The 14,335-nt window shown below is 43.8% G+C and overlaps 1 protein-coding gene across 2 annotated transcripts in view; it reads right to left on the reverse strand.

The window, feature by feature from the left end:
- Nucleotides 1-14,335, reverse strand: part of LOC125449348 (speedy protein 1-A-like) — a 47,813-nt gene that overhangs the window by 12,715 nt on the left and 20,763 nt on the right. For both annotated transcript variants that reach the window (XM_048525076.2, XM_048525077.2), the window contains exons 7-8: nt 5,175-5,285; nt 868-902 (exon numbers count right to left, since the gene is read on the reverse strand). In XM_048525076.2, the coding sequence (XP_048381033.2) occupies nt 868-902; nt 5,175-5,285 (146 nt within the window). The remainder of the gene's footprint in view (nt 1-867; nt 903-5,174; nt 5,286-14,335) is intronic.

Here is a 14,335-nt window from a genome sequence, read left to right on the forward strand (position 1 = left end):
TCAGATGGGCTGCCTTCGGTGACAAGCTTCTTGAGTGTTGTTGGAGCTGCACCTACAAGGTGAGGATTATTCCATCACAAGTGTGCCTTGTAGATGGCAAACAGGCTTTGGGGAAGTCAGGCGGTGAGTTACTCACCACAGGATTCCAAGCCTCTGACCTGCTCTTGTAGCCAGTGTTTATATGGCTGATCCAGTTCAGTTTCTGGTCAACGATAAACCCCCCCCCCCCCCAAAGACATTAATACTGGGTTAGAGGTAGAGGTAAATTTGCCATAGGCTATCAATCTCCCTCCTGACAAAGCTTTGGTGACCCTGAAGTTTAAACACCACCAGCTGCCTGCCTCATGACAACAGCGTGATAATCCACCAGGACTTTGGAATTTAAAGGAAGGGATTCAGCGGTGATAATCCCATTGGATGTCTAGGGATGATGCTTCAGCTTTTCCTGATTGGAGACAGTTGTGTGGCATAAAAGGTTACTTGCTAGCTGGATATGTAACAGCGTTTGAACAATCAAATATTGTAAGGTCAGAAACGGGGATGGGGGAAGGTCATTGATGAAGCAGCCAAAAGTGATTGGGCCCAGGACACCACCCAGAGGAGCTCCTGTACTGTTGTCCTGGAGCTGAGATGACTCAGCATTGCCATGGGAAAGGCACCAAGGACAGTGGTTCTTGCATGCTTTTGTTTAAATTGAAGGTGGTGCAAAGCCGGATGTGCCTTCTCTGTTGGCAGAAGAGAGGGGCTGTGCCTGTGAATAAGTGTAGCTTCAGGCAGGCTCGGACATGACACAGATTAAAGATTCAGTGCCCCTCCAAACTTTGGGGGAAGATCAGAAACACCAAACATTACAATCCTGATACTCACAGTAGCCATCTGACCTTCCAGCAGCTTTGGTCCATCTGCAAGATGAAAAGTGAAGGAAAAGCTGTTATAGGCAGCACGGGTCTATTCAAGTGGATCATTGTACATGTTTATCATTCTCCACCGTCCAACAGACTAGATACTCAGAAACAGACGCCATCCAGCTCAACCAGACTCTGCCAGAGATTATGTCCCACACAGGCTTCTTCTCTTCTAACCACCACTGGCTACATTAGTCCCAGATCCCTTTATCCCTGTCACATTGTGCCAAACCCCTCCTTAAAATGCACTGATGTGACTTGCTTTCATGTCACTATGTGCATTAACTTCCACATCTTCATTCTGTCAAGAAATTTTTAAGCTCTGTATTTGAGCTGTTAATGGCTGTTTTATACAGGTATTTATGCTATACTGCGTGTTTCGTTAATACAAGTTGGCTGTAATGCGACAGATGAATAGTGGAGTAGCAAAAATTGCAGATGCTGGAGTCAGAGATAACAGTGTGGAGCTGGAGGAACGCAAGTCAGGCAGCATCAGACAATGTCAACTTTCCTACTTTGCTGATGCTGCCTGACCTGTTGTGTTCCTTCAGCTCCACAATGTGTTCACTCTGATGAATAGTGGACGCTGGTTGGATAATGGTTTCTACTGTGCAGTACAGCAATTTTCCAGGGTGTCGGGTCACACAAGAACATAGCTATTGTGTTATAGGAGAACTACCTGTATTTATGTGCATTTATTCTTGACTTGAACAAAGGAAAACTCCTCCCCACCCCTTACCAACCAGTGTCACTATTTGCATTGTTTCTGTAGTGATGCTATGGCTCCGAGAGGCATGCTTTGTCCTTTTTATTAAAAGGATGCTTTGGGGACAGGTATTGAGCAGTCTATGAGAACACAAACAAATTGTGGATCCTTGCATTTTTGCCTAAGTTAGAACAATAGCAGCAGCCTGAACAGGTGGGAGCTTGACCACACCCAAAGAACCAGGGATTTTTAGGTTTACCTTTTAGCAGTTGCTGTTGGGGTCTTGAAATGGAAGCTATTTTCCCCCTCTCTCCAGTATAGCCGAAAGCTGGGGGCTCTTCCTGGGCTGCTGGACTGCATGCAAATCTGTTTTTCTGAATTTGCCTTTTGCTAAGGATGTGTTTATGGGATGCTACTATATTGGAACATTTAATTAGCAACAGTTTCTGATTCCATTATTCTGTTAGGTTTTCCAATAGAGTTACATTATTTCAAGTTTCTGTTTCTTTTGTTACATTTTAACTAAAGCATTTGAATAAATTGTGTTTTGCTTAATGTCAAGTAAATTGGCCAATCAAATTATATCTGGAAAACAGCATATCGCATTTCCCTTTAAAATAAGAAAAACATTAGGGTCTAGCCTACTTTATTTTTTTTTGGTGGGGGGGGGGGGTCAGGTCTGGTCCGTCACACTCCATTTAACCCTGTTGAGTCCAGATATGTTATATTTACACCTTGCTTTTGAAAGCTCACCTTTAAGAGCCAACACGCACACATATACAATGTTAAGACTGCCTGGCAAGTTAGATAGGCAGAAACCAGTTGGCTTGCTGTAATGTCCACTTCAGAACTGTCTTAAACAAGCTACCCAAAGGTGTTAATCAGTATTTAGACACTTTTCAAGGAGATGGTACAGCCGTGTTCATGAACTTACACCAGACCCTCACCAAAGTCAAGAGAACCTTCCTGACGTGCAGCACCCAGAATGTAACTTCAAAATCTAACATTATCAGACTAAGACTCAGATACAAGTGAAACATTACTTACTTCCTATCTTAGGTAAAAGCCGCCATTCAATCCACCTTGTAAGTAATTTTTTTTGTACCCATCTACCTCCTTTTACGGTTAAAATGCCAGATTCCCAAAACTATTTCGTATTTCCTCACTTTGCTGGTAAAAAAGTGAATTTCCCAATTCACCCTCCTCGGCTTTGAAACGTCCAGCTTCTCACTTGCCACATACTGAATTCCAACCACTGCGTTTACTCCATCAATCCCGTTATGTCCTTTCACAACGTTCTATTTACTTGTGATTCTATTAGACAGGGAAAAAAGTTTGATCCAGCTCACATGCTATCCAGACTTGGAAGCATATTGTACAAAGGATGAGTGTCTCTCTCTCTCGCTCGTCGGCACAGAGGGCTGAAGGGCCTGTACAGTGCTGTAATGTTCTATGTTCAACTCTATTCTCTGTCTAAGAAAGGGTGTTCTATGCTCAGAAAATTCCTCCTAGTCTGTTCTAAGTGGGTGACCCTCCACTTTTAAGCCACGTGCTACATTCTACTCTCTCTCATAACGGGCAACATTATCCTATCAAGTGCCCCTTCCATCTGTCACCGACCGCTGGTACCTATACAGGGAAGGCATGTCAGGAGGTAGGCAAATTGTGATTCAGTCATTAAAATAGCTTCATTGCAGAGGTAGACAGATTCTTGATTACTATCAAATTGAGTTACCTTTATTGTTACATGTACTCCACTGAGAACAGTGAAAAGTTTACATCTCACCACTTTATAGCACCATCTTTAGGTACAGATTCTTCAGCATAAGTTCTTAGGGGAAAAAAGTAAAATGTCCAGCACATGAAATCTTGTCAGGAATAAGCAGGAATTGGGAGTTTAGGTTAAAGATCAGATCAGCCACGATGTTATCAAATGGTAGAGCGGCCTACCTCTTTCTTGGTGATGGGGGAGGGGTTGGAAGGGTCACTTATTCTCCATACACATGAGCACACTGCAGAGTTCAGCTAATCAGGACTATTTCACACTCTGCTGGAGGTCACAGAAGGTTTTGGATTGGGTGTGGTATGTATATATAGACACAAGATGTATTTATAGATAACACTTAGTTCATGTGATCTCCTGGAATCTTGCCCAAGAGGGTTGGATAAGAAGATGCCAGTGCAATTTTCTCTTACTGACCCTGCGGTTTTTAGTTTTCCTGCCCTCCAATTTGCCAGAGGTTATCTAGAGCAGGATAGATGTGAGAGAGGTAGAGGGGATATGTTCTGATCATTGTGCCGAGACAGGCCAGATACACCCGAGGACTCTACCTATTATTCGCTATGCTTCTGAGCACAGTTTGTACAAAACTTGTCCCCAGGTGGACAATCCAATTGAGGTATTTGAGACAGCTTCGTGGAGGCTGCTATCCTGTCACCAAGTCTTTTTTTAAAAAACAAAAATATATTGAGAGCCCTTGACACTGATCCAGCTTCCTCAGAGCTAGCTGAGTTAACAGAACCTCCGACGTTCTAGTTTATATCTGTCAGCCAAGGCTCCCTGATTGGATCACGTTAACAGTCCCAGTGAACTCATTGTACGGACGGCCACCTGGCTAACCTTGTTCTAGTCAATCACTACACTGTTCGTAAACAGGTTCCTGATAGGGTAGAAGTAGAGCGATTATTTCCTTTGTTGGGGCAAGGGCATTCAATTAATGATGCCCCATTCCCATATTAGGGAGTCTTATGATGCAGTAGGCAACATCCCAACCTCTGGGGTGGATACATTCTGTTTGATTACCAGGCTTTGTTGGCTACGAATGGTGAGTTTTGGCCAAATAGGAGGGTCAGCCTGTAAATCACCCCATCTGGGAGGTGGTCACGGCACACCACTTCAGTATTTCAGGTGCAAGACCATTATTCATGACCTTTGTAAATATACATCACAAAACATTTAAACTTTAATACTACAGAATACACAGTAAGAGTCCACTTGCCCTCATGTGGCATGTTTCTCTTTAAGATACCTCAGTATGATTTGACATCATGAACTTCAACAGTAAGTGCAAAATACTGCAGATGCTGGAAATCCAAAACAAAACACAGCATCCTTGGGAAGAGAGCGAGCGTGAGTGAAAAATAAACACTCCGTAGAGAGTCACATTGGAAACATTAGCTTTGTTTCTCACCACAGATGCTGCCAGACCTGCTGAGTTTTTTCAGCATGTGGTGTTGCACACATTAACAGCACTGAAATCATACTGAGCCACCTGCGTGGAAGTTAGTGAACAACTCATGTCCATTTGAAATGGTTTGCCCTTGAGATGCAAGTCAGACATGGAACGTGTGATGTTAACATGAAATTGCAGTTGTAAGTAAGCACTGGCTAAATCAAGTGGCAGTCCACAGTCCAATACTCAGGAAATGAGAATATAGGAGGCGATATTAAGACAAACTCCATACATCCCCCAATTGTAAAGTGCATTGTTCCAGCCTCCTCTGTCCTATTGCCTTGGTATCTGAAACAGTGTAGTTTAAGAAAAAAAAAAACAAGTACTCACCACAAGGTTGAGGTTTACTTCCGGCAGTCACCAGGAAGAATGAGGAGCAGATAACCAGCAGCTTCATGGTTGTTGCCCGTTGGTATCCAAATTTCAAATTGTTCCCTACAGCTGCAAATAAAACAAAAGGCATTTCTTACTCATGCAGGAGTGAATTTATGTGCAGTAGGGAAACAAGAGGGTCTGATAACTGAACAGACTTGTTAAAATCTTTAGCAGAAAGACCTCAAAAACAAAAGGTGGTTGTTCCTCACCGTGCCTTGGCAGCAGTTTCCCCAAACTTTAGTGTGCCCCTCAGCACATAGTCCTGGACCTTGACATGCATCAGTCTGCAACAGTTGGTCGAGGTCAACTCTTCACACTGAAAAACCAACATGTTGTTTCAGGCAGACTAGAGAGTCTTTCACAGTTGTGACGGTCCTCCGGGTGCAGTTGCTGTTTGTCTCAGTGTGGGGCCCAGGAGAGACCACAGAGAACAGTCCCAAAAAAGGGGAAGAGAGTCTGTACACCACCCCCCACCCCCCAATGCAGCTGCTTTGAGGGCAGTATGTGGGGGTGCACAGAGTCCAGGCATACATGGAGGATCTGACAAGCAGGGCCCTTTTCACCAACAGCCAAGCTATACACTGGTGCTTGTTGGAAAGCTCTGGCAATGAGGCATTCTGCCAAATGACTTTCACAGTCTGCTCAGGGAACCATGTGACAGGATCCATCCTCTTTTCCCCACAGGGAAATGAGGATATCTGTTGACCACTTCCCTAAAGGACTTTTAGCCAAGAGGCCTTTACGTTTTCAAATTTCTCCATGAAGGACAAGTGAAACAGAATGGGCAGGAGGAACCTCAGTATATTGGTGTTTGCATACTGAGATGTTGGTTTTTTTTTCCCCTCAACATGCAAGACGACTGTACAGAATTACTTTTGTACCTGTGAATATACAAACTTTAATGAATAAATTACATTTTTACACAGATGGAAATCAGACATTTGATCTGAACTCCAAAGGACATGAAGAACCTTTGAAACGAGACCGGGGAAAGTGAGATGGAAACATTTATTGCAAAACTAACTGGAGCGCTAAGCACCACATACAGTGCCCACGTGGAACAGCCTTTCAGCAGATATCCTTCAGATCAAGGAATGGGAAACGTCGGAAGTCTCAGACAAATTCAGTCATGACAGAATTGTGGCTTCAGGGACTTGGATTGACTCAAAATAAACAAAATATCCTGAGGTGCCCTGTAAGAGTATGATAAAGATTTGGCATTGAGCCACAAAAGGAGCCTATTTGTGTTAAACATCTCACCCATATTCCCAAAGCCTGTCCACCATTGACAAATCAGTGTTGGAATACTCCCCACTTGGATGAGGCTGCTCCAATGACATTCAAAGCTCAACACCATCCAAGAATAAAGCAGCCCACTTGACTGGCAACACTTCCACTAGCTTCAACACACATTTCCTCCATCACTAACATACAGCACCTTCTAAAACTTATGGACTCCACCACGTGGACAGGGGCAGCAGATACATGGGAACACCACACCTCCAATTCCCCTCTGAATGGAACTGGAATGCTATCACCACTCCTTCACTGTCACTAGGTCACAATCCTGCAACTCCCTCCCTAACAGCATTTTGGGTGTCTCCACACCACACAGACTGCAGCGGTTCAAGTGGCTCCCCACCACTTTCTCCAGGGCAAGGAGAGATAGGCAGAAAATGCTGGCCTTTGATGCCCACAGCCTCTTAATGAGGAATAGATGGGCCGAGTCAGATGTCTGTTTTAAGTAATGGAGTGAAGGATGGGGGCACCTTAACAGGGTTAACCTCAAAAATCCAAGGCCAGATTTGATTGCGATAATTAAAACAGATTTGTGATGAAACATTTCTGCAAACAGGCACTGAACACCCCGAGAGCCTATTACAATTCCCTCCATCACACCCACACAAACGATAATTTTGTTGACTTTTATTGGTTGGAACAGTCTCGGGTTTTCAGTCACGAGACAAAAGCACAATTCAAAAGCCTGGTCAAAAAGTATCTCTACACAAAACAGGAAATATTCTACTTCTGCAGAGTTCACTGATCTCAGCCACAGCAACAGAGGGAGATTACATGCTAGCAGAGATGCAGCACCCAGTCATAACTTACAAACCAGAACTTTGGTCACCAGACTGCTCTAATACTTTGCTGTCCAAGTCCACCATCCCCTAAATATTTCAAATTCTAACAATGCTAGAATCAGACAAACCCGGTCAACCCCACCCACATCGCCCTATACCTGCTGAGTTGCATTGGGTCTCAAACCAGCAATTACTACATTTTACTCACCCTACTTTTCAAAACCCACTGTGGTTCTCGTTGCCCAGCATTTCTGCTATCTCCTCCAGCCCCACAAGCCTCAAAGCACTGACTGTGGGGTTCAGATCTCTGGCACGCTCCCCACTTCCTAAGTCCCAAACAAGGTACAAGGGGCCATTGCCCTTCGTGACTCCTAAAGTCTGGAATCCACTGTCAAACCTCTGTTTTTCATTTCCCTCACGCAGGGTTCAGAGAGGAGGAAAGTGTGAAAAAATTTCAGCATTTTGACCTGGGTGCAGGCAGAGAGAGTGACTGAAGTCATTCCAAACCGATCTACAGGCAGGTCTTGCAGGCAAACATGATCTCTCCTGGCTCAGTCTCAAATGCTGTACATCATGCCAAGCAAGATATTTCAACATGTTAAGGTGGGATATAAGGCAAGTTATTGTGGATCGCCCAACATCTCCAAACAAAAACACTGCTGGTTGACAGTTTGATAGCACGCACACACATTGTAACATAACCTGGAAGATTTCTGAAGTACTGCCTTACCATCCACACTTACCTGTGTGGAGAACAATTTAATGACGTTGAGATGTTAGAGTCCTGCTCAAATTGTAAACGATTTTATATATCCTCGGCATGGGACGAGAACATCACCTGATGCTATAATTATGCAATCAGATAACAAATACAACCAATTAAGTAGGAGGATCCTTCACAAGGCAGGGCAAACTTGATATCATGCTGTCACCTCACCCGTGACCAGTGAACGAGTCTTGGGGAAAAAGTTCAAGACTGGAGGGGAAAATTTGCTGAAAATTCAATCTTGGTAACTTCCTCTTAAAACATTTAACTGTTTACAGGATAAAGTGTCGCATGAGGCTTAACACAAACACCTTATATCACTGATTATGTAAACACAGTGGAAATCTGTTTTAACTGGGTTAGATATACTTTGGCTTCTAAGAGGGCATTTTTCACCTCTAAGCAATTTTGATCATTTAAATAATGAAGGGTTTATTAATTCAGTCCAGGCAAAACAGTTGGAATTTTTTGACCCCAGTATAGTCACTGTAGCAGACATCAACTGTATTCAGCAGAAACCTTTTACAGCACACTGAATAGCCACTGTTGAACATGTCTCTACTAGTGACTACCACATATTTTGGGGAACCTTGGGACAAGGTGGGGTGGAGAAATCAGGAGAAAAAAAGTGTAATTTGCATTGTGATGGTAGATTCCCATTGTGGCTAGTGCAGGGCGAGTGCGCCTTTGGGATCCACTGCAAGTCTCTATACATGGCTCCAACTCCAGACAAATACCACATTGAGTCCACAGAAATACCAGCATGCTTCCAAGCCCTGCTAGATCATGAATGTGATTGACGATTAGCCTTCCACTTGTACATCTTGTGATCCTGTGACTATCCTTTAGGGAAGGAAATCTGAGACCTGTATCCAGTCTTGCCTACATGTGATGCCAGCCCCCACAGCAGCACGGTTGACTCAACTGCCCTGTGAAATGGCCAAGCCAGCCACTCAGTTCAAGGATAATTAGGGATCGGTAAAAATTGGCCTCACTGGCAAAACCCACCTCCTGTGAAAAAGAAAAGGCAGCAAGTGATATGGGGAATATGGGAGACTCTGGGCTCAAAAGAAATTGAAGGGTTTTCCCAAAAAGAGAGACAGGAATTTAACTACATTAAACCCAGAGCAAAAGCAGAGAAAGGACTTGGCTCATCTTCTAGCACTTGTCCCAATGAGAGGGACATGCAGAGGAAAGCTGTGGCAGAGTGTAGGGAATGAAACAGCATCTAGCTTACAGTAGTAGAGATGCTGTGAGGAAACCATTATGCACATACAAGCTCAAGGGAGTTAACAATTAGTCAGGCATTTGTAGCATAGGAACAGACCTTGCAGGCTGACTTGTCCATGCTGACCAGATATCCAAAAAATCAATCCAATCCTATTTGCCAGCATTTGGCCCATATCCCTATAAACCCTTCCAACTCATGTACCCATCCAGATGCCTTTGAAATGCTGTAATTGAACCAGCCTCCACCACTTCCTCTGGCAGCTCGTTCTATGTACACGAATTAGTCCCACAGTTCTGCAGATCTTTCCAAATATGTTTGCAAAGAGGAAGCAAGGAGCACAATAGACCATTCAGGCTTTGGAGTCTGATGCAATGTGATCACAGCTGATCCTGATATGGAGGTCAGTGTTAGACAGGGGTGAATAGGATCAGAAATCACGAGACCAGGTTCTAGTCCAAACAGGTTTATTTGAAATCACATGCTTTCAAACCTGACAAAGGAGCAACACTCCAGCTTGTGATGTCAAATAAACCTGTTGGACTAGAACCTGGTGTCACATAACTCCTGACTATAGTTGATCCTGTATTGAATGCTCTACTGCCACACCCTCTCCATACCCTTTATTGCCTTTTTTAAAAGGCAATCACTCTTGAATTGATTCAGTGGCCCAGTCTCCAGTCTTCTGGAGACTCCCCCCACCTAAATGAAACACCCTCTTGCAATGATACCTGCTTCTACCACACAGATTGTGTATTTTAGATCTCAATTTGATTAAAAGAATTCTCATTACCCTCCACCTCTTGCTGAACTTCCATCTGGTCATCTGGTTGCCAAACAATAGTGAATCATGGCTATCAATTGTTCTTCGACTCGGAGGGGATAACTCACATGGTTAGCAAGTTTGCAGTGACAAAATTGGTGTCGTGGACAGTAAAGATGATCTGAGTATAACAGGTCATTGACCAAATGGGTCAAGGGACTGAGGAGTGACAGATGGAGTTAAATTAGACAAACAAGGTGCTGCATTTTGGTTATGCAAAACCAGGGCAGGACTTGTACACTTAAAAGGTAACGTCCTGGGCAGCGTTGCCAAAGATCTTGGGTTGCAGGTGCATGGTTCATTGAAAGTGGATTACAGACAAGGTAGTGAAGGTGGTGTTTGATCTGCTTACCTTTATTGGTCAGTGCCTGGACTATGGAAGGAGGTCATGTCGTGGCTACACAAGACATTGGTGAAGCCAGATTTGAATACTGCATTCAATTCTGGCCACTCTTCTGTAGGGAGGATGTTGTTAAACTTGAGGGTGCAGAAAGATTAACAAGGATGTTGAGGATCAGAGGGTCTGAGTTCTAGACAGAAGCTGAACAGGCAGGGGCTTCTTTGCTTCCCCACCAAGAGCATAGGAGGCACAGGGGTATCTTCATAAATGTTTAAGATCATGAGGGCCCTGGATGGAATAAATAGCCAAGGTCATTTTCTCCCCAGGGTATGGGTGTTCAAAACTAGAGGGCATAGGCTTAAGGAGAGGAAAAAAAATTTAAAAAGGTCATAGGGGTAGCTTTTTAAAACAGGGTTGTATATGCCAGAGGAAGGAGGAGACTGGTAATGATTACAACATTTAAAAAAGGCACATGGATGGGTATATGCCTAGGAAGGGTTGAGAGGAATATGGCCAAAGGGACTAGATATCTGGTCAGCATGGATAAGTTGGACTGAGGTCTGCTTCTGTGCTGTACTACTGACTAAGCAATTTGTTCTTGCTGAAAGTGGAGTCAATTTAGGTTACAAGGCCATAAGACCATATAAAATAAAAGTGGGGTAAACCATTTGGCCTCATCCTGATCCATTTAATTAGTTCATGGCTGATCTGCCTGTCCTCATGTACTTTCTTGCATTTTCCATAACCCATGATGCCCCAATTTGATCAAGAATCTAGATATACCCAAGGACTTGAACTCCTCGCCACAGAGCTGTGAGGCAAAGCCACTCAAAGGCTCATTTCAGTCTTAAATTGGCACCCCTTTATCCTGAGACAATGCCCTCTGGTCTTAGGCTTCAAAAAGGAGAACATTCTCAGCATTCACCCTCAACAAGCCCCTTCAGAATCCTATGTTTCATTGATATCCCCTCATTCTAAACCCTGGTGTGTAGAGTCCCACCTGTTGAGACTCAGTTATGAGGGGCATCTGGCCTTTGTACTCCGAACAATGTTCCCTCTCTACTCGTCCTCCCTAGTGACTGGAAGTTCAAAAGTGGTCTCTAAACTTGAAGCCTTAGGGTATATACTGCAGCTCAAGACAGAGGTTCTACAAAACTGTCAGCTTGTTAAAAATTGATCATCTTACTTTTATGACTAATTGGAGGCAATGATGCCAGACACAGACATGTTCATCTGCCAATATTTATTCTATACATTAGTCACTTCCACAGCAATAAATATACATTCAATTGCAAACAAATGTCTGTAACATTTGAGTGTAACCATTTAAAGTTCTGTTGCTAACAACTCCCTTCCTGGTCTCAGTCTCACAAAAGGGGAGGGGGCTGAAGGCCAGACAGGTTGGGTCAGGTGATGGGGTGAAATCATAAAGTGCATCAGATGATAAAATGCTCAACAGGGTTAAGTAATAAGCTCCAGTGCTGGCATGTGTCAAACCTAAAAAAGGGTCCAGCTGCAGACAGGCATGCCAGTCATCACTCTATGCACCAGCTGTAATCTTGTCCATCAGGTGTGGTACTGACCAAAGCTTCCTGTAGGACTAAACAGAAATAAGTCAATATAACACTAGCAGTGTCCTTGTGACCCCTCTCCAAAACAGAGTTGGCCAACTTCCTCTGGTACAAAAAGGTCAGCATACAAGGCACAGCTGAAGCCTTATCTTGAAAGCATACAAACAGCCATGTTTAACAGCATTGGATACCATACAGTTAACTGAGGACCAGGCAGATCATTTAGAAGCCAAGACCAGTGGCTTTGAAAACAAATCAGAATCCCTTGTTGGGGAGCAGGCCATCTGAGTCAGAGACTGAAGAGCATCCCGCCCAGACCCATAGCCTATCCTAACACTGTAGCCTTGCATTTCCCATGGCCAATCCACCCAGCCTGCATGTTCCTGGACACTACAGGCAGTGCAGCATGGCTAATCCACCCTAACCAGCACATCTTTGGATGGACAGACCGAGACATTCACCAGAGGGCAAAATTGAACCTGGGTCCCTGGCTGAGGGGAAAAAAAAAATAGTGTTAACCATGGAGACACTTGCCATCTCAAATATTTGCAGGAAGTAAAACTACTACCCCTACTTAAACTGCAAGAAACAGGAAATACCCATCTTCTGTTAGTCTCAGTTATACAGCGTAGAAACAGACTCTTGCATGGCCAATCCACCTGGCATGGTGAGGCAGTAGTACTAGCAACTGTTAAAGGAAAAAGCTGCAGATGCTGGAATCCAAGGTATTACCCTTCAGTTGACAACTCTTCCTCCAAATGCTGCCTGGCTTGCTACATTCTTCCAGCCCGTTATTTGTCTACTAGTGCTAACTACTAAATCACCTTGCCACCTCAAACCTTATATACCCATCCAGATGCCTATTAAAATGTTGAGATTGTACCCACCCCTACCAGCTCATTCCATAGACACACCACTCACCTGCATGAGCAAGTTGCTCCTCGGGTCCTTTTTAAACTCTTGGCCTCTGTCACCTTAAAACTATGCCCTCTAGTTTTGGACTCTCCCTCTCCTGGGAGAAAGGCTCTCTGTTCACTCTTTCCATGCCCCTCACTTAAAGTTCTAAAAGGTCACAGATGCAGGAAAGAAAGAAAGCCACGGCCTAGTCTGTCAGCATCCACCTATAGCTCAAACCCGCAACATGGCAACAGCGTTGTAAGTCTTCTGAACCCTTTCACTTACAAAGCAGGGCGACAGAGAGAAAGTCAGTGATGACGCAGCTGGACTTAGGATATGAACCAAAGTGACAGCAGTGGGTGAGGGTTGATATTTGTCAGGGCTGTTGCGTTAGTGGTAGCTTTCTGCCCAAGCCAGATGGCATGGGCTCATTTACCACCTGCAGTGTCATAACATCTGATCATGTTGACAATAATAAAAAATGTATCAACCCAGAGGATTTCCTGCAGCTGGTCTTTGGACACAGACTTCCTTGGTGCTAGCGTGACTCCAACCAGAGGAGAGTTTTGGCTCCTCCTCGGCACCCACCCAAATTGGATGTCAAGTGCAGGCACCCTCACCTCACGAGTCGAGCTCAGTAAGCAGGTTAAGTACACTTGTAAGTGCTGGCAACGTCTCCTTCCATTATAAGGATGCTAGGGTGGACTTAATGCAGCATTAAATGGCTGTGTTGGACTTGACTTTGTGTCCACAAACAATAAGACATGAAATACAGAACAACATCAGTAGATAAAGTTTCACGACAAGTGAAGACTGCAGAGAAGAGGCCACACCTGTTGAGATAAAGTTGATGCAAAATTTATCATATGGAAGCATTGATAGTCAAGGCATAAAGTAGGGGTGTTGGAAAAACCCAAACCTACAAGTCATAAATAACACAAGCACTAATAAATGCAGTGAACAATTAAAAATAAATTTAAAATCAGTGATTAAAACAAGCGTTAAAGGAAGTTAGATGCATTTATGGGAATAAGTACAATGTAGGATTGAAGGACATATTCAAGCAGGAAACCACTTACCTAATTTCATACAGCTATGTGGAGCAGAAACCAAAGGACAGAATACTTGGAGTTTACACTGCAAAGTACTGCAAGTGACCAGCAAATGCTTTGCTTATTAAAAGGCAGCTTGATGCAACTACAGTTCGACAATGTTGCCTTGTCAACAACATCCACGTTGAAAAACTAATCCCTTTCAAAAGAGTTGCAACTGCTGACATTTATTGTTAGAGACCAGTCCACATTGCATGGGTCTGTCACATATGCATGGTAAACACCTGAATACATCGTGCTTATTGCTGGAGTCTAAAGTCAAAATGGACTAGGAACGCGAACATTTGACCTGTTGGCA

The sequence above is a fragment of the Stegostoma tigrinum genome, chromosome 42 (genome assembly GCF_030684315.1).
Source record: "Stegostoma tigrinum isolate sSteTig4 chromosome 42, sSteTig4.hap1, whole genome shotgun sequence".
Taxonomy (NCBI): Eukaryota; Metazoa; Chordata; class Chondrichthyes; order Orectolobiformes; family Stegostomatidae; genus Stegostoma; species Stegostoma tigrinum.